Here is a 26,184-nt window from a genome sequence, read left to right as displayed (position 1 = left end):
CTAGTCATGGAGAAGACAAGTTAGAACGTTGAGTTATGTACTCCGTATGTAGCCCATGACTTAGGACTATGCTTATTTGAGGGGAAATACTTGGGGAGAAAATCCCCTCGGACGGACAACTTACCCCATATTTTATTGGCGGATGCAACGATGATCTCTGCTTTTGCGAGAAGCTTCGCGGGAACACGTTGCGAACCTTGGAGGTTCGTATTTCGTGGCTGGGCCTGTCAGACAGCATATTGCGCTCGACCTTTAGCCGCGGAAATACAACAATAGTAGTATTCTTGAAGAAGAGGTTATGAATTATGAACCCGCAAACCAGCGGGAGAGTATTGTTTTCATGGAAGGAAACCGTAGCTCACCATCATCAAAACAGGCACCAGGTCCTTTGGGTCAGCCTCAGCCAGCGCCCTCAAGGACTTGAAACCATTCTCCCACAATAACCTTGCCGTTCGGCTCTTGACATATGCCACCTGGGCCATTTCCAGCAGGTCAGCTCGAGCTCCGGCATGCAGACGGTCACGCATGTGGTCTAGCACGACTGCCAGCATGTCCCAACCCATGCGTTGGCAGAATTTAACAATACCTGCAGCAAATCCATGGCATGTTTGTGCCAGGGTTTGGACATTGCCTCGCGGGATGTTATATCTCTGCGCGATTGTTGATATGGGGACTTCGTTACTGAGGTCGCGTAGCTGGAAGGCTGTATATGCGCGTTGATAGATGCGTGCGATCGTCTCGTCCTTTATTCGAGTTCCGGACTGTGCCCTGTTACTAAAAATTAGCGGACTAGTTTCGTGGGATTGAGCTTTGAGGTTTGAGGTTTCCGTTTCGACATATGTTTACGAACGAATGGCTCCACCAGAAGGGACCGATGGATGGGATCTTAGATTGATTTACATTTTGTTCACGAACGCAGGCTCTACGCCTACAAACTGCAATGCACGAATACCACTTTCATCAAGGTTGTTCATTTGGTCCCGAAAAATCGACCAGTCGATATCAGTGGGACTTGAATTTTGAAGAGGCGCGAACATATAGAAAATATGCATCTCCCCGTCCATGACGAAGGATTTAAGGGCACGCTTCAGTTCGTCGTGAATGAAAATACCATCTTCAGGGCTGAGCGAGGAGGATACCACAGCTTGCCCTAGTCGCGTCGGCTCGTAAGATTCGGCCTGCTCGAGATCCACGAGGCCGTTGTCGACTAGGTCCTCGAGTGTCTTGTCCACCATGGAAAATAGCTCAGCTGCTTCCATATTCTGGTAGAGCAAGGTACACATTACATATTCGTTGATGGACTCCCGGCTAGAAACAAGTCTAGTCGCAATTGCCTCAAGAAGCGCCCTAGTCAACTCTGACATTAGCTGTAGTAAATAAACAAAGGGATGATCAACAGTTGATTCGGGGAACCTTTTAATGCCCCTTTTTTCAGGGGTTAAACCACTGGCGATGGCAGGCATTTCTGCCTCCAGTAATTCTGCCACTGCCTCTAGGTCGTCTTTTTGGCAACAGAGGTAAGTTTCCCCAACCTCATCCTTGCCCTTCCGACCAGCTCGCCCTCGCATCTGCCGTCTATTAAACTCAGTCATGGTTCAGAAAGGGGGGGGTTCAAGGTGTATCAAAGCACATACAGCATAGCTGGGCCAACCAAATCGCGGCCCATTCGAGCCCCACAAAGAATAACTCGTCGTGCAGGAAGGTTGATCCCAGCTGCTAGGCTACATGTAGCGATTAGCACCCTAAGGGTGCCTTTATCGTATGCCTCCGCAATTAAATCGCGTTCTTCCGTCGTTAAGCCGGCATCTAAGATCATTCAAACATGATAAGTTCACTTATCGTTTGGAAAATGGTGAAAATCATTAAACACTAACGGTGAAAAGCCACTCCTTTGATGACCGTCATTTGCAATACAGGGTCAAGCCCACAAGGCAGGCTTTGCAGCCCCGCGATTAGATCCATCCGACGTTCCAACAGATCATTGTCCAACGCTGTTTCGTCTGGCATCGCATGGCTAACAAGCACCGCATTACTCTGACATGCTTGTCGACTGCCACAAAACACGAGAGCGCCATATCCGGAGAGAGCAGTTTCTAGGGCCAACGATACCATGGCATTGGCAGTTGGGTTCCCAAGCTCCTTATGCATCGATCGGTCAATTATTCTGCACGCAAGGGAATAATTTGGCGATGAGTCAGGTTTATTTAATTGCATAGCTGTTCTAAAGAACTCCTTTGAGCTTGTGGCGGGATATATTGCATTGTTGTAGACCAGATGCTCTTGAATAGGTATAGGCCGATATTTGGAAATATAGTAATTCGCATGCAGCCATTTCGCGAGGACCTCAGTATTCTAGCATTACGGGTTCGTGAGTAAAAGTTCTTCTTCGGTTTGCAATTATGGAGCACCAACCGATAATGTGGCACTCATACCAACGATTTGGATATCTTGCTGTAATAACAATAATTTTGTAACCATAATCTCTATCAGATAACCACGATGCTCATCATCAAGCATATGGAGCTCATCCAAGACAACAACGCCCAGGTCATTAATGCTACATTCCTCAATGGCAGCATTCACTAACGAATTAGCCTAATGGGAAAGTGGAGGGATTAGCCAGATATTCTCCATGCTGCTCGAAACAAGAACAGACGCCTATCAAACCTTTTCAATAGTACAAACGGCTATGTCAGTATCAGTCCATGTAGCTCTAGTTTTGCTTCCGCCAAAAAATCCTGTAACCCGAATGGACTTCTGCGGTTGTTTCCATTTGGGTGCCGAGGAGGCCTCGTCTGCAGTGGTCGGCATGTCAACGTTTTTATCCACACCTTCAACTACTCGGCGAAGCCACTTGAGCTTCTCCTGCACGAGAGCAACATAGGGAAGAACAAGGATAGCTCTCTTGGCTGGATCCTCAATGACACGTTTCAGCATCAGCACATCTGCTACCAGGGATTTTCCACCGCCAGTTGGCGCACTGTATACGAGGTTCTTTTCCGCAGTGAGATGGCCTCGACCCAGAAGACAGGAAGCTTGCCATGGATAGATACAGTTCACGCCTAGAGAGGCAAAATTGGCAACCAACTGAGGGGGCAACCCATAGGATTGATGTGAAAGTGAGAGCAGAGGATTCTGCGATGGTCCTGGGGTTGATGAAACAGCTTGCCGTTGCGAGTATTCAGATATGGTATCACTGGATATCCCCACTGCATCCGGCACATCACGTATTTGGCTTGCAATGATACGTGTAGTGTTTGCTGTGGATGATAAAGTTGGACGAATAAAGCCGTTAGACTTTAAAGCCGTGCTTTTCCTGACTGTTTGGATTGACTGCTGATTTATACTCGGAATCTGCGGAAACAAGATGTTTCCAGTGAGAGACCGCTTTGTTCCTGCGAAAGACGTGGTGGATTGTTGTCGCGCTATACCAATAGATGTTTCAGGTTCTTCAGGTTCTCGCGAGTGGATGGAGGCTGGAAAAGGATTCATTTCGCATTTGGTGTTGCCCAAAAATAAAACAGGAACAACACAGGGAAATTGTCAAAAATTTTTCTATCATCATATTGTTTTGTTATCACACTCGGCTCCTGGTTATTGTGATGTTGTCTTAGTCAAGCAAGAATACCTCTATCGTCTGTAAGATGCCACTCAGAGCATCCCATTTTTGATGCTGTTTTAAGCCAATTCCTGGTCATGTGATGTGAAACCTGCAACATCTCCCACATATCTCATCAACAATCATTTTTCACATATATCTCAGAGACAGTGATAGTTGTGATGTTATATCTACAAGTTATCAATACTTGATATTGTTGTAGAATAGCGATGTTTTACTTCATTATAATATATAAATTCAATATCTTCTACTTCTTTGAAGTATTTTTTAGTTCGCTCTGCCACCTATCTACTGACCTGCTTGAATGAATGATATCCACTGATGATATATCAATGATGATATCTAGCGATGATATCTGTGGTGATGATGTTTAATAGCAACGTAATGAATAATATGGCTTCGCACTTTCGCTCCGTCCTGCCCAGCTGCATGTTTCATGACGTTCCTGCTCTTGAATGTTGTGCCTGAGCTTTCCAACACTTTGAAGAAATTAAAGATGCCTTCATCCCCTGGGATTTAGAGGTTCGTTTGCCCACCCCCGGAAGAGGGTTGCTACGGGCAGGCTGCCCCTAGTATATCTTTATTGTTATAGAGTTCTAAAATCCTTCTTCAGATTCCCGACCCATTCCCAACATATTCATTCCCCCCTCATTTATCCCATATCTTTTTAGTAAGTGTCCTTTTACTTCAATTTGTTAAATAGTCTTTTAAATGCATTATTGTTTTATTATTTTTCTTTTTTTCTGTAATAGATTTTTACTTCAGATAGATAGATCTTCTCTATAGATATATTCACTAATTGAATTATAGATGAGTGATCTAATGAAGCTAAGTGCTGAGATTATTCAATTAATTACACAGTATTCAGACTCTGAAAAGAACATTTACTTCTTTACTCTGATGTGGTCATTGCAGCAATGTGAGCATACTCAACTTCGATCCAGAACCGCCAATCCCAATCAATCCAGTCATTAAATTGCATTGCCAGAGTCTTGTCCCACTGTAGAAGAGGTGAAATATACTGACTGAGGAATAGATTTGATTTTGATAGCAACTGGATCATCTCTTCTGCGACCGAAGGGAGCATCAGTGAAGTCAAAGACAACAAGATCTTGTCTTCAAAGCCAGGATTCTCCACCATGGTGACATCTCTAGGCCTTAGATCAGCGAGCAAGAGTCAATTTTCGAACGGTGCGCATTTCAGACCTGTCAACAGGAATATTCAATGAATAAGACCCATAGATCCTGGGTACTCGGCCCCCGTGCAACTTGGATAGGACTTCGTAAGCATGAGCCTCGTGGGTATAATGCTTGTCCACGCAATGAACAGGATTAATAAATCCCTCCTCATTGCTGAAATTAAGAAGGTCGTATATTTTGGCAACCAATTTTCTATTTGATTGGAAGTATTGAGGATTAGGTCTAACTTCAAGAGCCTGCACAATGAAGACCTGAGCATTGCAGCTGTTTCGAACCCTCAATCAAGAATCTTCAAGTTGACTGTGCACGGTTCCATGTTTCCTGGTAAATTGTGGTGGATGTAAAGCTTGCGAAAGCACGTCGCAGGCACCGTTCGACTAGGTGAAACTGTCTTCTTTCCACCCAACCAACTTGAAAGTTACGGCAACAATCTTTGGTCATGGGTATTGGTGGTTTCGGAAGGTCTGTGGACGGAGGATCTATGAGATGTTTGTGTGCTTTGATAGAAACCGTGACCTTGAATAGGCACTAGCCCTCGAGGTAAGGCTCTTGTAAATAAGTAGTGATGGCTGCCGCTCGGCCTTTCGGACTTTCTAATTTTCCGGACGCACCCAAAGATAAGTTCTTACCTACTCTAACATGTCAACTTCCAAACATCGACCTATTGTCACGATCCGGGTATACCGCATCACTCATCTTTCATGCCCCTAAGGAAATTCATCTCGAGCTTTACTAGCTACAAGGCGTTGCCATATATCCAGACATGGCGTCGTCTTGCACAACTTCCGGTCTCGGGTTGATCTCGCAAGCTCTGGATCTGGTATTTGACGTGAAATCCGAGCAAGCTGCCTGCCTAGTGCCAATTTGGCTGAAATGGAAAGAGTCGGCCAAACTCAATAAAGGAAGACGGAGACAGTACTCGACTACATCACATTCTACCAGCTGAGAGCGTACCTGCACTCCCAAATTTACCGATCAAGGTGTCTGTCTGTCCAGCTGTAACCGCAGGTTCTCAGCATCTCTAAATGCCTTTCAGAGGAGCGGGTGGCTGACAAACCCGGAATTGATCGATGTACATGTATGGATAGTAGTTACATGTTTGGCTTCCTGGTGATCGGAGTTTCATTGGTTGAGCGTGCTCAAGCGGCAAAGAGAACCACTGATAGGTGGAAATCGTGGCTGGACTTATGCATTGTTTTTGCTTGCATATGATGTGGAGATATCGACCAGTGATGTTTCTCCGTTTTCCGAACTCCAGCTTTGTAGTGTGCGCTGGCATGGAACATGCCTTCACCTATGTGATGGGTTACGTGATGCGGGTATAAAGGGACGCTTCATCTGCAACATTGTACTGTACATAACACTGGAAGAACGTTCTTATTTATTTAATCGAGGTTGCTCCATAGCACCTCGAGGAGAGAAGGAATCGCCGCTGGACTTGAAAGGCAAATATATCACTTAAACGGAAATCAACCAAGGCTGCATCTTCATTGATGTTCGTTCGGTGGAAAGGAAACTACGCAGTAAGTTTGTTCATTAGCTAGCATCTAGGCAGACAGATAGACATCTTACACTCGTCGCTAAGATTTTACAGACCAGACAAGCGTCTGGGACAACAGGTGAGATAGGCCGAAGTTGTCAATAGAAGACCTCATAGCTGTTAAGGTATTCATTTGGCATTCATTTGGCATTCATTTGGCATTCCTTATAGCTACGGATGTTTTTCCCCTTTAACAATTGCCGTGTTCAATGGGAGAGCATCTGTTAATAGAGGACAAAAGGAGGATGTGGTGAACCAAAGACCAACTCTCGAAGCTACATAACGAGCAATCTATAATCTAACTACAGAGTAAACAGGTGGATGTCTGATTCCTGGAAGTATTTAAAAAAAAAAGCAGTAAACGCGACGAGGACGGCTGCGGGCATGTCTCGGCGCAATGACTCGCAAAAGGTCCACTTGTAATAATAATGGCTACTCCGTGACCAAATTGAGTAGGTAACCTAGCCCCGAAAAAAGGATATCCCGATCGATTTTATTGCTCTTTTTTGAAACGATATGCAAAATTAAATAGCGCTCTCCATTCTGGAGAGTCATGGCTAAGTTATCAGGGCCGTGGCTGAACTAACTCAGGGAACAAGTTGTGCAATTTGCACTCCGAACATACTTTAGCGGTTGATCATTGGTCCAACCGTCGAACGGCGCACCCCAGCAGGATCCAAGCGCGCACGCTCATAGGAAACCTGAAATGTTCCCTTTTAGCTTAGTGGAAAAATTCTCGGTTTGATACCCACTTCTACTAGCAGAGGGAGTTGGTACGCGTACTTGTACAGGTAGAGTACAAATTTGCCGAGTTCGTGCTGAAAGAGGCATATTGGGGCACAGTGAAGGAACCTGTGCTGCTTGCAATGTTTACCAGTGTCAGAGTTGCTAGGAACATCAGAAAGCACTCCGGAGGGCACGTGGGGAAGGATTTCCGTATGTGCTGTTAACTTGTTGTGTTTCGCGTTTTTGCTATTTTAGTGAAGTCCACCTTGCGGAATAAATCAATGTAACTTGGAAGCTTATCAGCTACCTGGTTAAGTACAGGGTTAGTGCACAGAAAACCCATTTTTAGTTCCGCTGGCACTGGCGATGGAGAGGTAGTGGAAACAAGCACAGCCCTTTTCAACTCAAGAAAGGGTATCGGGTGAACAGGATGGGTAACTTAGGAATCCCTCGCCACCCCCAGTTGATTGAAAGGAAACAAGCAGAGGTCCTTGGAATTTCATTCTGTACGATTGAGTTGTGGGGTGTTCTGTCGGATGAGAGAGGCGTCTCTGATTTTGGGGACTGCGATGCAAACCAGTCGGCATGAAATCAAATGATGAGAATTACGATAATAAGAAGAATTTCCCGCGTGTCTGTGGTTGTGGATACACGGACGCCATGCTAGTCACCCAATAACATGGATGGCAATGGAACATGTCCTTTCGACAAAGGCCTGGGGCCAGGAGTAACGATAAAAATAAAAAGTCGAATGCAAGGGGATATTTGGAAATTTTCAACCCTCATCCAGCGGACCATGCCTTGTCCTGCATTCATCCCCCATAAGGAGCACCCAACGTTGCGGAAACACGGTATCTGCCAAGAAAGTAAAGTTTATGTTTGTCGTAGTGGAAGTTATTTCTTAGACTTCTCGCCAGTCATATTGGAAGGGCGCACAGAAATGGAACTTGGCGGAGCGGGCGGCGTGTGGTTGAGCAAAGGACAAAAAAAATAAAGGAAAACGATCACAGTTTGCCTTGATGTTGGCTGGTTGTGCGAGCTCGCGAAAGGTCAATAGCTAACTGGTTCTTATTTTCCCTATAGGGAGGGCATGTGTTATATCTCACTGGAGATATAGCTGTTCTTTTTCCTTTCCTTTCTTTTCTTTCCTTTTCTTTTATTTTTTGTTCTTCTCTCCTCTTCTCCTTTTATCTTCTCCTAGCCGTCGAATCTGGGTAAAGAACTGAATAATGATACTGTCTATCTGCCTGATAAGTAGGTGTTGTAGATGCGGTAGCTTCTTGCTGATTTTATTGCTTATTGGCCACGGTCAATCGTACACATTTTAAACATTACAAACGATCCATGGATATAACGGATTATTAACTTTGTAGGCTGGTGTATCTTGAGCATCGGGCACAGCCAGAAGAATCTTCTTACGATGTAGTATTTTCTACAGAGGATGGTTGCTGGAAACAAGAGGGGTCAAGGCGACTTATCCCCACTAACACTAACCAGGCGGGCCTGTGGGGATTTGCATCCATCATGTCGCCTGCCCAGATGCAAGACCGCTCAGAACAATGCATGTAAGCTGTGGTGGGAAAGGCACTGGTAGATTGGATGTTCTGGAGAAAACTGAAGGTTCGGGCATGATCATCAATTTCATTGTTGCCGGGTCATAATCGTAATTCTCAAGCAGAATCCATGCAGAAGGAAGAAGTAATTTTAGAGATAACTATCTCTTCTATAGCACGAGGTCGCCCACCCGTAGGAATGGATTCATAGCAATATATGGTTCCCATCTTTTCGTTGTAGGGCGTCAATTGCCAACATCCTCTCCATCTCTTCATCATCAATCATCAATCATCGTCATCATCATCATTTATCACACACGACCAAAGGCCCGAGTGGGTGGGTTTCCTGCAGGGGCCGACTGACTTCCGCTTCTTACGGAGCCAAAACTTCTCTTCTCCTCTTCCTCGACTTTTCTCGACTTTTCTCGGCTTCCTGCTTTCTCTTTTGTCTCTCTCGCTCCCATTTCTCGTTTCACTTCGCCTGCTGGGCCCTCTCTCATTCTTACCCTGTTCCTCATCCTCCATCTATCTTCTTGTTTTTCCTTCTCTTCATCCCTCCTCTCCCCCTCTCCCTTCTTCTATCCTCTCCCTCTGATATCCCAGCTGCTCTCGCGTTCCCCACGCCACAACCACTTTGATATCAGCCATATCGCCAGTCTTCCAGCTGCTTGTTCCCTCTTCCTGGCTGTTCCTCCCGGTCCCCTACACGACGGACCCCCATCCGTACTCTCAGGTACTGCTCCCTCTTTGCTTGTCCCTCTATCTTCATTTCCCACTCTTCTCACCTCCATCTCTTCCTCCTTCCTCCATCCTCCATGCTCCATGGTCCATCTCCGCTCATCCCCCTCTCACCTCCGGCGCTCTCTTGGCTTCCCAATAATTCTGTCGGATCTGTAGTCGTTTCGCCCAGCTCCTAATATCAAATCATCCTTTTCCCCACACGCCTTCGTGCTCCCCTGTGCGACTGACTCCCCCTACCCTAGTTCCTGCTGTGCGGTGAGATTTTTGATAGACTAGATCCATGCCCGCTCTCTGACTAGTCCAGTCCTCTTTTCACCATCATTCATATAAATCCCACCCGCTAAGCCCAAAATCTTCCTGCGCTCACTGTTCTTGTTCTCCTCCCGGTCTTTCTCACTTCTCTCTCCCATTCCCTTTATTTCCCTTTCTTGCTTCTCGTTTTTTCTCATATGCAACCCTATCCCGGCCCTGATCCCCAAGCCTGTTTCATCATATCCGCGCCTGCGTTTCTTCTTTGTGGTGTTCTCCGCCCTGCATCCTCCTCCTCCTCCCATCCCTGAACAGCCACAGCCTTCGTCCGCCAAAGTCTGTTTTGTCACAGCTCTGCTATTCATGGGCAATCCTCATCCATGGATACATTCTCCCACGTTGATCTGCTTAGCACCACTCACCCATTCTTTTGCTACACAAACCCCATCACCACTCTAAACACCACACATACCACCCACCATTATTACTACTAACCATCATCGTTTCCGCCACTAATATTCACAACCGCTAATCTTAAAAAAGTAACCTCCACTAACACCCAACACTCCTCCCCCGTTGTTGTGGATGTATCAATACGCCAACCGTTTTTCGACAGGTTACGCCTGAACTTCAACAATGTCCTCGTCGCAGTCGGCCACTGCGACTCCGGACAGTAACCATTCCCCTTCTACTAAGGCCACCGACCAGTTGTCTGCACAAAATGCTTCCTCGCGAAGCGGAACCAGTGACTCGACTGCACCCAAACTTAACCCTGTTGTAAATGGTCTCCAGCCCGAATCAATGACCACTGCCACCACCACCTCTGCGTCCTCTCCGGCCTCTGATGCTATTCCTCAGAACACCACCGCTCCGTCGGCGACTGGAGCCGTTCCATATGGCACCCGTTCTAGAAATCGAGTTGGCGGCGCTCGACCAAACTACGCGGAGGATCGCGACATTGATACCGAATATGAGCTTGTTGCTTCAATGTCGCGGTCTGGCGGTTCCAAGAGACCACCATCCAACAACCACGGCGCAACGTCCCCAAGCACGGACAATGACAAGGCAACTGGGGTGAACACGCGAAGACATGCGACCACAAATGGCTCGAATACTGCTCCGCGGACGAAAGAATCTATCCCCGGAACGTCGTCATTTTCTGCCAATCCCAGTAGCAATAGTTATACGGCGACAAAGAAGCGAAAACAACCTGGTTCTCATCACTCTACTCCTGCGTCGTCCACGCCAAACACCACTTCTCTCTCATCCACTAAGAAATTTATCGCCCCCGCAAACGTGTCCCCCGAATACCAGAAAACGCATGTACAGAACATGTTGACCTTTAACAATTGTCAGGCATATCTAAAACAAGGAAAGCTGAAAGCAGACGATGGCACTATTCTTGGTCCCAATGGTAAGTGAGCTTGAGATGTGGCGCTTGACGTTTTAATTCTACAATTCCGATAGATTTATCAACCCCCAAGTTTGCCGTGACTATCTAACTTAAGCTTCTCTCCTCTGTGCTAGACCATGTGTATTTGGTGTGCGAACCTCCCGGCGAACCCTACTACCTTGCTCGCATTATGGAATTCCTACCATCCAAAGATAACCCCGACGGCCCCATCGAAAGCATAAGGGTTAATTGGTATTATCGACCCCGCGACATCCACCGTAACGTTGCCGATCTGCGCGTCGTCTTCGCCTCAATGCACTCCGATACATGTCCGTTATCCTCACTTCGTGGCAAATGCGACATCAAACACCACTCCGAAATCACAAACCTCGATGAATACAGGAAGTCTAAGGATTGCTTTTGGTTTGAGAAGATGTATGATCGTTACATCCAGAGATATTACGATGTTATTCCGACGAGTAAGGTCATAAATGTACCGCAAAATGTCAAGAAAGTCCTGGATGAACGGTGGAAGTACGTCTTGGTGGAGTTAGGCCGTAGAAAGGATTTGACCAGCGCGGTAAAAACCTGCAAAAAATGTAGTTTATATGCCGCAAAGTGTGTAGCTATTTATCTCTTTCCACCTCTTTATTATATTTATATTGGGACGGCTCACTAATTCTACTACTAGTACGGATTCGGTGGATTGTGCTGTCTGCCACAGTACATACCATATGTACTGTGTTCGGCCTGTTCTGCAAAAGAAACCGGCACGGGGGTTCGCTTGGGCTTGTGCCCCATGCAGTCGTGCGCAAGAGCGAAAGCTTGAGGCAAGAAATACTCCCATCATCGGAGAAGCGTCAGCCGAAACGGAACCAGAGCTTCCAGAGGAAGAAGAAGAAGACCCCGCTGCTCTGGCAGAAACCACCGAACGAAGCACTCCTGCCCTCCCGGACGTAGTTCGACCTGCCACTAGTGAGCAGATCGCTCAGGCAAAACGTTGGCCTTTCAGGTATTTGGGAATACATTGTCGAGTAGAAGATGCCTTGGACTATGACGATAGAATATATCCACGTGCCAGCTCTCGAATAGGCCCACGCCATCAAGCTAACGTTATCCCATGGCATGGCCACCCAGTTCAATATGTCAAAGCTGTCGAACCGAAAAAGAGGAACATCAAGTCTATGAATAAAAAAGATGTTAAACTTTCCAGAGAAGCAATTGCAACAATAGAAGCTGAGAAAGCTGAACGAGCTAAACGACCGAAATGGGTTCAAGATGAACCTGTGGGGTATATTCCTCGCGGAGAAGACGACCCAGTTACCGTGAACGGGAAACATATCAACACCGCAGAACTGCTTTTCAAGATGCCTGACCCTTCGCAACTTCCACCCCGTGGTGAAGATGATGCTCCGGGGCCCTCCATAAGTGATACCGACCGTGAAAAATTCATCGACGAGTACATGGAAAAAGCCAAAGAAATCGCCCCTTCTCTCAACGTTGAGAAATATTCTACGAACTTCCTGGACAAGGCACTTGCACTTCTGTATGAAGAAAATTTTAATGTGGAAGCTGCACTTACAAGACTGAAACAAGTTAATAAGTACTCAGATCTCAAGGAGCCACATCTCCGTCCAGAAGAGGTTAAGGCGTTTGAAAACGGGGTGGCAAAATACGGCTCCGAGCTTCGAAACGTGACAAAGCATGTCGGAACTGTCCCACATCGCCACATCGTTCGATATTATTACATGTGGAAGAAAACTCCGAAAGGTCGTCAAATTTGGGGCAATTTCGATGGACGAAAAGGAAGGAAAGCAGCAAAGCAAGCAGATAATGCGTTAAAGCTAGTTGACGATGTCGCAGATGACCACGATGATTCGGCATTTGATAACGAGAAGGCCAAAGACAAGAAACGAGGTTTTACGTGCAAATTCTGTTCGACGAGGTCTTCCAGACAGTGGAGGCGGGCTCCTGGAACCCCTCCTGGTTCTGCCGTTCCTGCAGACCCGAAACGAGATAAAGCGGTTCAGAGTCTCACTGTTGCCATTTGTCAACGATGTGCTGTTCTCTGGCGAAAGTATGGTATTCAGTGGGAAGATGCTGATGAAGTCGTCAAGAAGATTGGACAAGGAGGGAATAAGTCATGGCGCCGGCGCTACGAGGAGGAGCTACTGGTTCAACTTCTCACCTCGTCTGAGACCGATGTCAAAATCAATAGCACTACAGCAACAATAGCAACCTCGTTAGGAATTCCCGTGACTGCAGAAGTGGTTGCACCCCCTCCGCTTCCTACGGAACCTCCTAAGAAGAAGGTGAAGTCATCTGATCAGAACGGCAGCGCTCCTGGAACTACTACACCGGCCGAACCCGCTCCTGCTCCGAAGAAGAAGGTGGTTGAGAAGCCTGCTGAACCCCCGCCAATTGCTCCCGAGCCACCTAGGGTTAAGACTCTCCCCTGCGCAGTATGCAATAAAATGGAACCCATGGGTGATCAGCATCTGTCCTGTCGTGACTGCCGCTTGACTGTTCATCGAGCTTGCTACGGCGTGAACCCTTCATGGAACTCGTCTAAATGGTTCTGCGATATGTGCTTGAACGACAGGAACCCCGCTATTTCAACGTCGTATGAGTGCGTTTTATGCCCAGTTACATACACTGAGCATGAGTTGATGGAACCGCCCAAGGTCTCTCACAAAAAGAAAACAGACCGAGAGCGTGAAAAGGAGCGACTGGAGAAAGAAATGGTTGCAGAGGCTAGCAAACTTTATAAAATACGACAGAAGGAGGCTGGGAAACCGACGGGTCCCCGCGAACCGCTCAAAAGAACTGCTGGAAACAATTGGGTTCACGTTGCTTGCGCAGTATGGGTGCCCGAAATTAAGTTTGGCAATGCAAAGGAGCTAGAACCTGCTGAGGGATTTGGACTGATCCCTGCTGAAAGATTCCGAGATACTTGCGATATCTGCAAGACGGACCAAGGCGCATGCGTTTCCTGCCACAACACCCCTTGCAATGCACGATTTCATGTCGGATGTGCCAGTCGATCTGGATACATTTTCGGTTTTGATATCACCCCAGTCAAGAGTAGTCGAAGAGACACCGTTAACACGATGAAATTGGGTGACGAGGTGGGTGCGGCTACGCCTGCTATTTGGTGCCCTCACCATGCCATTTCGACCATTGTCCATGAAATGAGTGAGCCTAGTGAGGTTCCGGGTTTAAATGCACTACAACATTATTGTCAGATTTCCAAGCAAGCCGACCTCACACTAACGGGTACTGTTCGGAAAGCCGCACATGTCCAACAATCTGTTGGGGTATCGGTTCAGAATGGCTTCCACCCGCCTAACCGACGAGTTTCCGTCAATGGAAGTGCCCCACACCACACCAAAGATAATAAACCGTCAGCAGAATCCACAACTCCGAGCCATGGAAGCAGCGTCATTAGGGAGGCCAATGGCCATTCTATAACCTCTACCGACAATAAAACGTGCTTCAGTTGCAAATCCGGATTCAGTCCGAAGTGGTGGACGGTCGAGTCATCTTTGGAATTCTCCGCGCCCGTGGGTGAAAACCGCTTTGTGATGAACGGCGTTGGCACGACGGATGGTTCTGGTCCGGCTTATTCCAACGCAACCCAAACAGGTGGCTCTCCCTTCCAAGCACCATCTGCTCACGCGGAAAAGGTGCCGCCCGGGCCTACGTTAAACGGGGATGTCCTTATGATCGATGCGGACCGCACAATTTCGTCCAATCAAAACCCGCCGCGAGGCTCTCCAAGGTCTAGAACTCTGCATGAATGCCATAAATGCCATATCAAAAAGCAATCAACGTCACCAGTAGAACCGGAAGTTCGACCTTCTCCATACCCCGCAAAGCGGGATCCAAGCCTACCTGCGACCCGTATTCCCGAGTTCACTCAGAACCAGTATTCGCCATCACCACATGCCCACCCGGCACCGCAACCCCCAAATCTACCTATCCCCTCAATGGTACAGGTTCATGGACACGGTGCGGCAGACTGGCGTCCGGACTACGAACAACGGTCGCCCGATTATGGTCCAATACTCATGCATCATATACCACCCGGTGTTCCTCCACCACCTAGCATTCAATCACTTGGACCACGAAATTTCCATGGCGGCCCCGCTCCTCCTCCTCCTCCTCCTCCTCCCCAACCACAGCACCTTAATGGCTATCACCCTTCTCTCCCACCGCACCACCAAGGTCCTTCTCCGCCCCCTACGCAACACCACTATGGAAACGGCGTCCCTCCTCCACTCCCACATTCATACTCTGCTCACCAGAGCCCATATGGTCCAGTTCAGTTACCACCTCCTAATGGGCATGGCCCATCACAACCACCACAGCCACCTCCCCCAGCCACCTCAAATAGGTCGTACAACTCCTCCGCTACTTCCCCAGTCCCTCATTTCTCCCCACCGCATACCCTAAATGCACTCCAGCCGAACTCTCGTATGTTCTCAGCCGAGCGACCCGCTGCACCAGGCCATCAATCGCCTTCATCGACGCGTCGTACCCTTGACCCGCCGCGCCCGGCCACCCCTGCAGCTGGGGATGAAAATATTGCACCATCAGGTAATACGTCTACGAGGCCCAGTAGCTCTGGGCGCTTTCATAACACAAATGTACCGACGGGTGGATCTGGATCGGGAGCCAGTGCGAGTCCGTCGCTAAAGAATCTACTATCATAAAGTATCAGACTCGTTCGTGGCTCTCTGTGCTCCGGGAGGAAAAATTGGAGGGGCCGGGTATCATTCTCTCTAAATCAATTCCCTTCATTCCCTTATTGATTCCTTACTTTATTGATATTCCATGGAGTCAACAAACTTGACTTCCTTCAAAAATTTCTTTTTCTTTCCTACCTCTAGTTTTGTGGCTTAGGGGGGTTTGGGAACAAAATAATACCACACACTCGCTCTCTCCCTCTCACTATCTTCCTTTCCTGTGGGTTTAATTAATTGTATGCATGAGCCACTTTTTGGGTGATTTGTTATCAAGATAACCCTTGCCCCTACAAAAGAGACCACGCAAATTTTCTTTTCTTTTCTTTTCTTTTCATTTCATTTTCTCCGCCTTTTTTTATATATTTTTTAACATTTTCTAAGGTGTTATATTGGCCGAGCTGGATAATGGGATGGATATCATAGATTTGTTGTTATTATCATTAACTATTACTACGATTGGGGAACAGCAAAAAATTATGTTTTATTTTTGCGGTAATTTTTGGTGGTTGGCGATTGGATTGGTGGATGATTGATCGATTCATCTAATTAATTGCCTTGTGATTGCTTTTTTGCTTTTTTATTCCCTTTTTGTATATCCCCTCTCCCCCCGTTCCCCCCCTATATTTGCATTGTTTCTTTTTATTGCCGCTAGGCGTGGATTTTGTTCTTTTGTTAATAGATAAAAGGGCTGAACTAAGATCATCAGAAACAATTAAAAATTGAGTATTAGGATCTATATATATATATATATATATTTGCCTTGCCTTTGTTTTTGTCCGTCCGCAATACGTCACAGGAGGTATGTGTGTTCGCCCGTTGAAAAACCCTCTTGCGTAAGTTTAGATATGAAAAATGCAATATATAATCGCGAAAATAGAACCGAGAGTATCTATATTCTGCTCTGAACGTATACACCAAACCTACAGCCCCAGACCCCGCCGCCGCCCCTATGTTAGTTTTTCATTCTTTTCCTTCCCGCTCAACAAGTCCCCAGCATTTCAGCCAGAGTGGCGTTTTCAGCATCGGTGATTGTAATAAGCGCGTAGACGGATTTGATCTTGACCCACATACGGGCATATTCGCAATGATAGGTCTCTGGCGTTTTCGTGGGGTAGGGCGCGTTTGGATTAGTTCTTAGACGAGATGGCCCATTTTTGGCTTTCTCTTGGAATTTTTTGGAGGGATTTTAGAGGGTAAGTTGTACTATGATGTATGAGACGGGGGATGGAGAATATTCACTTGCGCGGGGGGTGTGATGAAGGGGAAAAGTAGCAGGAAATGGTGAAAAGTCCCTCTAAGAAACGTAAAGGGGGATGTCTTCATCTCTTGCATCTATAATCTGTATATGTTTTCCATACTTCATCTTTGCGCAGAACGTAAACTCTCCGGAATGTCTACTGGGGAGGACAGAAGCTAGCTGCTATTTCCGTGCGCAGCATCTCTCTGCAAGCCCACGTTCTCGATAGAGCGAACTTGGAGGGCCACACATTGTTGCATATTTGGTGGCGCAGAGATCAACAAAAAGAAAAGAATGATCGACAGCTTGTGCTCTTGGTTGGCTAGTTGGCAGCTAACTAACTAACATATTCTTCACTTCTGGCAAGCCCAAGGCCTGACCGTAGCCGTGGCGCAAGGTGCGTGTGCATGCGCCGTACAGAGCATGGGAGCGGGTGAAGAGATAGTTTAGGGCAGCGGTAAAAGGAGAGTGATATTCAGGGAGCCCGAAAGTAGAGAACCCTACGCCTGAGGGCGAGCTCATGTCCTTTAACCATCAAGAGCGCGGTACTGTGTTGCACGTCTGGGACGTTTGGTCCGGCTCGCTAGTTGATGGCGATGCAAAGGATACGACAGAGCATAATTTGATATCCCCAGCGCTGAAGGAACCATATCTTGTCGTATTGTAGTCCGCATCGTGGGTTTTTCGTCTGATGTCCCTTGAGTACGGAGTAGATGCTTGACGCTGAGGCGCTCACTAGTTCCGAGTTAGTGTGTCACGGGGCATAAAATGAATTGCACCGAGGTTAGACTCCCAACGACGCGTTCTCCGTGAGAAAGCTCTGGGGGAGAAGCATCAACTTCCAACCTCCAACCTCCAACCGTGCGCTGTGTCTCATAATGGCTAAAGAGAAGCCATCAGCGCATAGAGTACAGACCGTCAAGACAGGGAACAAAGACATATTTATGAGCATTAAGCCCGAGCACATTGACAACATCGCGACACGCGCCAAAAATCACGAGTACCGCCGTTACCTCCTCCCTTCCAGCGTTCGTCACATTTGGTTCTACACCACCCGCCCCGTCTCACGCATTGAGTACGTCGCGCATATCTCCCGCGGCAAGGTCCCTGGTGAGGTTCCGGAAGATGGCGGTATTGGCAATGCAGACTTCAATGCAGGCAAAAAGGTCTCGAAATACGCCTACGAAATCCTTGATCTGTGGAGGCTGAAGCAACCCATCAGTCTAAAGCTAGCTATCTCAACGGGGCTTCTAAAGGGTCCCCCGCAGAAGTATTGCTGGGTGCCACTCTCTCTCCTGGATAACTGTCCAATGGACGCGCAGGATCATATAATCGCCAGGGCGCCGCAAGAACTGTCCGTGGAGAAGGCGATGAAGGGCTCTAGTCCCCCGGAGCAACCCAAAGAAACACGTGGCTCTACTGAACGGGGGAAAATTACCGGGTTCTTCAGTTATTCGGGTGCGAAGAGTCCGGCCTAGGGTTAGGAGAGTATTGGATTTTGGGGCACGTTTGGCTGGATCACCGGAACCCAATCCGATCTTGAACTCGTCACGAGACTTCACAACTACGTTACGCTGCACATGTCTTTGTATGGAGTATGGAAAATTGGTTCTTAGTTAATATCTAATATGTTGCTAAGCTGAATTGTTCCCCTGGACCAGTTTCATCCCTCGGGATATCAGCTGCTTATCGATGTAATCAATAGAGTAGTTCCTAAAGAGCTTTCTTGGCTCTTCTACCCAATCCTGTATTTCCGCGAAGAGTGCGTTCAGAGCGCCTTCGGTTTTCATAAATGTGTCCGCATCCAGCATGTACCTGCGCCCCGCATCACACAAGTACTTGTACGCCCCTTTCTTGACGTACAAGCTCTTCGAGAGCTTACCTCCGGACCAGTCAATGATCAGAGGAGAATAGAAGATAATTGGAGCCTTTGCGGGACACTCAAGGAGTCGCCATGTAAATTGTTCTTGGTAGAAGCCTGCGTAGTCGGATCCAGTACACATGATCCACGACTTGTCCGGGTCTTGGCTGCAGATCAGGATCCGTATCAGATTGCGTAGTGGCGTGTTGAACTCGAGTCTTTTTAGATCCGAAGCGGATGATAGGCTGACATGATGTTCTCCATGGTTCGGGCAGGCGAATGTGATTCGACCGTCATGGAGGTATTGATTATTTACCCCGTGTTTGTCCGTTAGTCCGCATCCGTCGTGCGGACAGGACGCTCGAATAGCTAGTTTCCCTCTATCTGGGGACATATGCGGCCCAAGGACTTCATGCTGGGCCACGATGATGCGGAGTACACCAGGGAATGCAGGATGCGAGAGCCAGAGATTTTGGGTCTCAACATCGTACGCTATGCCAGAGATCTGCGAGAGCTGGTCTAGGACTTTCATGAAGGTTGTTTGGTTGTCTTCCAAATCACCCGTGTGCTTGAGACTCCTTTGATATATGACTCCATTAATATTGGCCTCCTGCCCAGGAGATGGAGCGCTGTCGACGTATACGAATTTTACCCTGACTTCGCGCCGAAACTCCTTCCGCAGTGCAGCAGCAAGGGCGAACGTCACAGTAAATGTGGTAAGGTTGCCAATATGTGGACTACAGTTTGGCTGAGATCCAACATGGAGAGCGATCGAGGGTCGAGAGCATTGATCATTCAGATAATTGATCAGGTGCTCCTTGAAGTAATAAGATCCAGCACCCAATGGATGATGGGTCTCTCCGTCGTGCTGGATCATGATACGGGTTTAAGACATGAAACACAGTGAATTATAAAACTTCTACGGAGTAGTTTTAGTTTTATATACAATGGCACCTCTGACTCGATTTTGCATCAGTGCAGCCACTGCCAAGTCTCACTAGCTGGCCGCTTAACCAGCCAGAACTATTCCGCATGGTGACATCAATCCATCCATGGATAAGGTATCTCGTTGAGGTTATCACCCGTGACAAACTGAAACCTTCATAAAATCATTCAACCATCATAAATCTTCTATTATTGAGCTTTTTATCTATCTAATTTCATCTTGTGCTATCATCAACGATACGAAGATCCGGCGATGATGTGATACCTATCTATATCTATCAATGATATCTACCAATGAATCGACTGATTTTGCAACATTCTTCGCACAAAATAATTCCCTCTTTCAGTAAGGTGCAGTAACGAAGCCCACAATATAGGATTTGACGGCGTACTCCACCAATCTCCACCCTTCAAGCTACATAGCTTGTGTAAAGTGGGGTTGGTGGCGTAAGAGTGGTTTTAACCTCACTACACATCACAGTGTTGAATCTTATATCTGGAAAGAAATATCAATTGCTATTCAAAGATCATTATCAAGAATGGAAAATCGTCATCTTACCCGCAGTTGCTGCGGCGGCAGCGAATCGATTATTGGAGCTATCAGAGAGCATATTGACAGCAACATTGCATCTGCTACACCCCCAAATCAAGCTTGTTGAATGGATGAAAATATGCCCCAGTGGCTTGTTGAATACACCAAATCTCATCCCTACAAGACATCTGGATAGTGCAATTTGATAATTATTATGATTGTTGTTAAAACCCAATTAGTACTTGACAACTAGGCGATTCCAATCACTTTTCATTCACGTGCGGGGCGTTGCAAAATCCGTCTAATAAATATACCTAGCAATGGCATGAAGATCTGGTGATTATTCAGATTGCTCACTGCCTCCACATCAACCATTTGAAAAGTATATAAATCACTAAGCGAGAGATATGAATATAGAAATTGATGTTACAGGACTGTTGAACAGATGAAGTTAATTCCATCTCAAAAAATTTAACTGGACAATAAAGTTCGGTGTGGATTTCCGATCCAGATTTAGTCAGTGTACTAGCACTCTCTGAGCGGAGTGGCTGAGTTCGGGCCCTAGTGTTGTGGATCCGAGCATCCGGGTTCAAAACAGACATCATTTTTTGAACCACGCTCAGTGTTTTTGAACCACATTCAACCATTCAACTTTAGTGTCACTAAAACAACATACACATGGTCATTAGTCTGACCATGGTAGAGGGGGGGGAAAGTGAAGGGGTTTTTAATCTACCCCTAATCCTCCAATATAGTCCTATATTCTACACTCCTTGAGGTGACGAGAAGTGATGGTGTGAGTGTAAGCGAGAGCAACACCATAGGTTGGCTGGCACGTGCGCTGGGTAGCCATAGTGACGTCTAACAATTGAAGATGAGGTCCATGGACGGCTCCAAGTTGGAACCCTGGCAGGGGTTCAAACTCTCTTAGTTAAAATCCGAACCCCCTATCCCAACAAAGCTATATCAATGTAGCCATTCCTTAATTCTATTGTCGGCACATGGCAATTCGCATGGAATTATTTTTTTTAAAAGTGTCTAAGTTTGAAACTTTCACATCTCGGTTTGACGGGAACCAGGTTTTCAAAAAGGCAAGGCAGCACTACATCTGTGTAATGAGAGAATGTTCCATCGGGTTGTCCTTCTTTGACGCAAACTTATTCCTTCACAGACACATTCATTCGAGAGCAATCTTGACCAATGTCCAAGCATGGTAGCAGATCACAGGTGCCGCATCTTGACTTGCAGAAATTCAAAAAGGGAACACGGAATCTGTGCGTTGGAGCCTCATACTATTTAGCCGATGAATCCACCAATACTTCGGGATGACAAAATAACTCGCAAGTCATGCAGAGCATTGATCTACTATATATCCGGGCCAATTGGACTACGCGGCGTAACTACGAGCCTGATATTGTCTAGGAGTCAACTAGAAAATTATTCCCAATTCCTCCGCCCCGCCACCACCACCGGCATTCTTTGCAATATATATATTTATATATATAAACTATAATTATATACATATACACCTGCACATACGCCATTTGAATGGAATTTTTCCCTGCCTACGTACCAATGTGATTTTAATTAATCTCATAAAATAAGTAATCATAATGAAACTAAAATAATGTTAAATAATAACTTTAATTTATGAATTACCTTTAAAGTGTAAAATATTAAGTGTTTATTCGTTGTTTTCTATTTTAAATCAGTCTCGTTCTAGTAATTTTTGTATGATTTAATTCTCTTATGCTTTTGTTGGTAAATATATATGTGTGTGTATATGTATATACTCATAAGCTTCAACCTTTTTAGTCTGATTCAAAATAACGTCAACAAATGTATTAAGTCAAGTTTATAGATTCGACTGTAAGAACCCGCACTACACTAACCAATAATTAGACTAGTGCAGGGTTATGGCCATAGAGTTGGTTCCATGACGCCATAATGTTATATTTGGATCGATACTGCTTGATATATAGATAGTAGCCGCGCGCCCCAACATCCTAAGGGCCAGCGGATCATTCTTGCAATGTCGGTATCCATACGTTCTACTAAATTGATATCTCATTGATCAGTTAGAATCACGTTACGTACACCCTTACGCAAGTATAAGGTTTTTATCCTCGTAGAGTTCTAAGGATCTTCTTCTAAATCAGCAGTAAGCTCCAACTCACTGTAACATCTACGAGCCTGTTTATGTTGTAGGTTTATGTTGTAGGTTCTACACAGGCCCTATCCCACGTGGCCCACACACACCGGATATATTAGCTGCCGCCACTAGCGACCAGATAGATGATAACAAACTGTTAGGGGTTTGGATTGGTTCGTCCCCTCCACTACTAGCATGGCGCTGGCTTTTGCCCCTGTGGCATAACACAAACCAACCAAATTCAACCTCTCTTACAGTTTATTTGTAATAAATATTTGTAATTTATAGTTATCATTTTTGAATCTTTTTTAAAAAAATACTTTATATGTTTATAGTTATATTTTATTAAAGTTACTGGTGGGGTACAATATTGATAGCTACTACTAAATATATACAGCGCTGAGACACGTAGAAGCATCCCACGCTATTGCGCGTCGACCGTCATCGGCCATATACAGAGTACCGGAGAACGATGTCTCTTTGAAGGGTTGTGTGAAGGCGTCGGCAGGGCGGGTCGCCGGATCCTCCACCGTGCCATCGAGGAGCCGCCGTGACATCGATCGAGAGGGTAAGGTAGATGGCAGCGCGAGGAGGATTATCAGAAAAGCTATATATAGTAGATACTAGTAGTCAAGCCCTACCTCACGGCTCCCCATTCTATGATCCCTACGTAACACCTATATATATATATAATTTTGAATTATGTAAAGATAAATTCGGAATTCATTGCAATTCAAAAGTTATATTAAACTCCAACAAATATCAAAGTATGAAAAAGAATTAAAGATATACTTAATGATAAAACCGAATACTATTGGAGTTTAAATTAATTTATATTCAGTTAACTCAAGGTTATACAGGGAGTCCTGCATGGTGTTAAATATAAAATGCAAAGAACTGGCTGGCACGGATGGGTTCGGGCCTGGGGGATGCACGGATCCCGGAAGTATGCTGAGGACAAAAAGTCCAATATCCCCTGCATATGTAAAAAAAAAAAAAAAAAAAAAAAAAAAAAAAAAAAATAGAAGAAAAAAAACTGATATATAACCTCAAAACTTGTTGACCATAACTGCATGAATCAAAAAGAAAAGCATTTCTTATAGTTATTATGAAGCTTGTGTTTTTTATGATTGAAATTTTCACTGTCATGATGCAGCAAATCATAGCCAAAGTAAGTGTTTACTACGTTGCCAGAGTTTACATCTCATAACTATGTAATGAAATGTTTTTGGGACTTTTGAAGCAATTAAATATAATATATATTCTTGCAATTTTATAAAATAAAGCGGAAACTGTATTAATGCCTTTTTACCAGCAGAATATAAATTCCGATAAATCCATCCATACTTCTAGTGATCATACTAGCAAAGTTGACAGTAAGTTTTCAATAAACATGTGACAAAGGCTAAAGCAACGATTTATAAAAATTATTTATAGTCAAACTACTAATCATTATTTGATTATTTACAATCAATAGACCTTCCACTGTTAGATATAAATGACAACATTCAACAATACACTCCTGTATTGAACTTGTTAAATAGCCGGTTTCGTCATTGTCGTGAAGTTGTATGCACTTATGCATATGAATGTCTAATTCTTCATTGTAGTGATTGCATCTTTCTCTCCACATCAAGTAAAGGACATTGCATTCCTATAGCTTGATCATCATAATATTACTGAATAACAACTGATCTTTAGAAGTAAATTATTTTTTATTATTGCTTGATGGCGGGGGAAGGCTGGTTGATTGTAACTATCTAGTGATCAGGCGCAGCTGTTATGAACCTGCAGTACAACCTTGCGGAGCATGGAAGGTCGGGCATACACTTGAACAGGATTCAAGAAAGGTGAATGGGGTTCAAATTTTCAGCTGGAAGAAAACCTTCAGTAGGGTTCAAAAAAGATGTGTACAATTTTTGAACCTCATTCAGCTTTTTGAATCCTATTCAAGTGTACACCCTAGCTTTGCAATAACAGGGAGCACATGATTTTGTTTGTCAGATGTTGTGCCACTGAACTTAAAGGATGAGGATACCCAGTCCAGCATTGACTGACAGATTCACTGACTGTGGTCAGGGCTGGATGTTGGTTTCCTCACTGCAAAAGCTTTGAAGCATTTTGAAAGTTTTAGGAGCAGCGGACACACTTTTATAGGAGTCGGCAGTGCCTTTTTTTTTTTTGGTGGTGGCTAACAAGCGTGTATTCTTTTATGCTACCAATATATTCAGGACAAGAATGTAGACAGATATTTCCTGTTAGCCGAAAAAATGGGGGAGGAGCGAGTGACAGTGGAATCTTGAAGCTGAAAATATTCATTGGCAATGCATATCAATAGTTAACTACTTCGTCCACCCGAGGCTTAACGATGTAGGCAAAACTAATAGAAAAACCAAAGTCAAGGATCAGAAGCGTGTTCTAAAATCTATTCATCATATCCTGGGCCCCGATCACATCACCTTGATTGAGGAAGTCAACAAGGACGACGTTAGGCTTGCGGCCATGGATCGATGTGCATAGCTCGACTTGTGCACCGATACTTCCTTTCCCAATCGCAGAGTTAGTTCTTGGCGCTGACAGCCGGTCAGGAAACAGCACGCCAACTCTTTCTATATCTAGATAGTGGTTCGCGATATACATCCTACCGTCCGGGTTCACGTTAGGTGGGCGATCGATTTTACACTGCATAAAGAGTGGATCCGTGGTATCGAAGGGCGTTTCCCAGTAGTATAAGAATTCGTCAAGAATATACGGCACCCTATTCATATCGGCCAGATAATCTGTTTTCACACGTCCACATTAGAAACCGAAATTTCTTTATCTAGAGGAGCAAGCGTGAAATGAGACTTCACCAATACCAACCTAAGAATACGACAAGACGTTTACCAGATTGTATCATTTGTTGCAAAGTCGGCCATTCATCCATGGAAAGCTTATGTGGAGATGACGACGGAACGAAGGCATGTGGCACAATGCCGCTGCTCCTGAATGCCTCATCGAATCGTGAGATATCCAATCTGTCTCCGTTTGTAATGAGGAGCGTGACCACTTCGTCTGGGTTGTCATCGAGCCAACCCTTCACCTTGCGTAGAAATGTATCGAGGCCGCCTGCATTTTCCAGAAAGCATGAAGTGTGACACATGCGCAATTTGCCTCTTGCATTCAGGTGCGTTTGGCCCTGTAAATACCGCACCCCGAGGTTTAATTGGCCGACCACAGATATCTCTTGGTTGTGTTGGGGGAGGAATCCCACAAACGGTGAATTATGAGCCCCGACGAACGATAATTCTGAGTAGCGACGGCCGCAATATTCTGCACGTCCATTGCATTCGGTCTGGGCGAATAAGGCTAATGGTAGAAAGAGCATCAGCAGCACACAGAAGAGCATCAGCATTTTAGAAAGATGGGGTGGAGCGTATTTAGTGAGTGTGATAAATAGGCAAGGTCTTTTTTTTTATGGATGGAAACCTCAGCAAGTTGAAGTTTATAGGAAGTAAATATAGGAGGTAAAAACGAATGTGACCTCGATGAATATGACTGTCGGGTATAGCTATCATATATAGACGCAGCGAGCATCTGCAATGCAGGATGTTAAAGATGGAGCACTGTTTTCTGAGGAAATAGATAGGCATGTCCGCGATTGTTAGGAAGGAGTCCATTGGCAAGCAATTGTCATGGCAGGGAAAGA

The 26,184-nt window shown here is 45.6% G+C and overlaps 10 protein-coding genes across 10 annotated transcripts; 5 read left to right on the top strand and 5 right to left on the bottom strand.

The window, feature by feature from the left end:
• Positions 1-20: 20 nt before the first annotated feature.
• Positions 21-3,492, bottom strand: HCBG_00717 (helicase and polymerase containing protein tebichi; the record flags this gene model as incomplete). Its single annotated transcript, XM_045427767.1, has 8 exons — positions 21-224; positions 363-768; positions 901-1,347; positions 1,414-1,575; positions 1,635-1,806; positions 1,875-2,352; positions 2,413-2,595; positions 2,668-3,492. 8 exons carry the CDS (start codon positions 3,490-3,492, stop codon positions 21-23), a joined length of 2,877 nt encoding a protein of 958 aa, XP_045291742.1.
• A 1,019-nt stretch (positions 3,493-4,511) lies between these two features.
• Positions 4,512-5,515, bottom strand: HCBG_00716 (uncharacterized protein; the record flags this gene model as incomplete). Its single annotated transcript, XM_045427766.1, has 3 exons — positions 4,512-4,619; positions 4,873-5,011; positions 5,481-5,515. 3 exons carry the CDS (start codon positions 5,513-5,515, stop codon positions 4,512-4,514), a joined length of 282 nt encoding a protein of 93 aa, XP_045291741.1.
• A 1,241-nt stretch (positions 5,516-6,756) lies between these two features.
• HCBG_00715 (uncharacterized protein) lies at positions 6,757-7,510 on the top strand (the record flags this gene model as incomplete). The annotated part of the gene is made up of 3 exons (XM_045427765.1): positions 6,757-6,811; positions 7,155-7,295; positions 7,407-7,510. The coding sequence occupies 3 exons, from the start codon at positions 6,757-6,759 to the stop codon at positions 7,508-7,510; spliced, it is 300 nt and encodes a 99-aa protein (XP_045291740.1).
• Positions 7,511-7,764: 254 nt separating this feature from the next.
• HCBG_00714 (uncharacterized protein) lies at positions 7,765-8,079 on the top strand (the record flags this gene model as incomplete). The annotated part of the gene is made up of 1 exon (XM_045427764.1): positions 7,765-8,079. The coding sequence occupies one exon, from the start codon at positions 7,765-7,767 to the stop codon at positions 8,077-8,079; it is 315 nt and encodes a 104-aa protein (XP_045291739.1).
• A 1,572-nt stretch (positions 8,080-9,651) lies between these two features.
• HCBG_00713 (uncharacterized protein) lies at positions 9,652-9,993 on the bottom strand (the record flags this gene model as incomplete). Its single annotated transcript, XM_045427763.1, has 1 exon — positions 9,652-9,993. One exon carries the CDS (start codon positions 9,991-9,993, stop codon positions 9,652-9,654), a length of 342 nt encoding a protein of 113 aa, XP_045291738.1.
• Positions 9,994-10,264: 271 nt separating this feature from the next.
• Positions 10,265-15,736, top strand: HCBG_00712 (SANT domain-containing protein; the record flags this gene model as incomplete). Its single annotated transcript, XM_045427762.1, has 3 exons — positions 10,265-11,042; positions 11,156-11,555; positions 11,827-15,736. The coding sequence occupies 3 exons, from the start codon at positions 10,265-10,267 to the stop codon at positions 15,734-15,736; spliced, it is 5,088 nt and encodes a 1,695-aa protein (XP_045291737.1).
• A 2,148-nt stretch (positions 15,737-17,884) lies between these two features.
• On the top strand, positions 17,885-18,484 carry HCBG_00711 (uncharacterized protein; the record flags this gene model as incomplete). Its single annotated transcript, XM_045427761.1, has 1 exon — positions 17,885-18,484. One exon carries the CDS (start codon positions 17,885-17,887, stop codon positions 18,482-18,484), a length of 600 nt encoding a protein of 199 aa, XP_045291736.1.
• A 156-nt stretch (positions 18,485-18,640) lies between these two features.
• HCBG_00710 (uncharacterized protein) lies at positions 18,641-19,744 on the bottom strand (the record flags this gene model as incomplete). The annotated part of the gene is made up of 1 exon (XM_045427760.1): positions 18,641-19,744. The coding sequence occupies one exon, from the start codon at positions 19,742-19,744 to the stop codon at positions 18,641-18,643; it is 1,104 nt and encodes a 367-aa protein (XP_045291735.1).
• Positions 19,745-22,260: 2,516 nt separating this feature from the next.
• On the top strand, positions 22,261-23,945 carry HCBG_00709 (uncharacterized protein; the record flags this gene model as incomplete). The annotated part of the gene is made up of 6 exons (XM_045427759.1): positions 22,261-22,271; positions 22,566-22,669; positions 22,894-23,069; positions 23,357-23,442; positions 23,583-23,667; positions 23,934-23,945. 6 exons carry the CDS (start codon positions 22,261-22,263, stop codon positions 23,943-23,945), a joined length of 474 nt encoding a protein of 157 aa, XP_045291734.1.
• Positions 23,946-24,914: 969 nt separating this feature from the next.
• Positions 24,915-25,890, bottom strand: HCBG_00708 (uncharacterized protein; the record flags this gene model as incomplete). Its single annotated transcript, XM_045427758.1, has 2 exons — positions 24,915-25,276; positions 25,359-25,890. 2 exons carry the CDS (start codon positions 25,888-25,890, stop codon positions 24,915-24,917), a joined length of 894 nt encoding a protein of 297 aa, XP_045291733.1.
• Between the last annotated feature and the right edge of the window lie 294 nt (positions 25,891-26,184).

This window comes from Histoplasma capsulatum (genome assembly GCF_000150115.1).
Source record: "Histoplasma capsulatum G186AR genomic scaffold supercont2.1, whole genome shotgun sequence".
Lineage (NCBI taxonomy): Eukaryota > Fungi > Ascomycota > Eurotiomycetes > Onygenales > Ajellomycetaceae > Histoplasma > Histoplasma capsulatum.
Note: the sequence above shows the minus strand (reverse complement) of the source record. Positions and strands in the feature narration are given on the sequence as shown.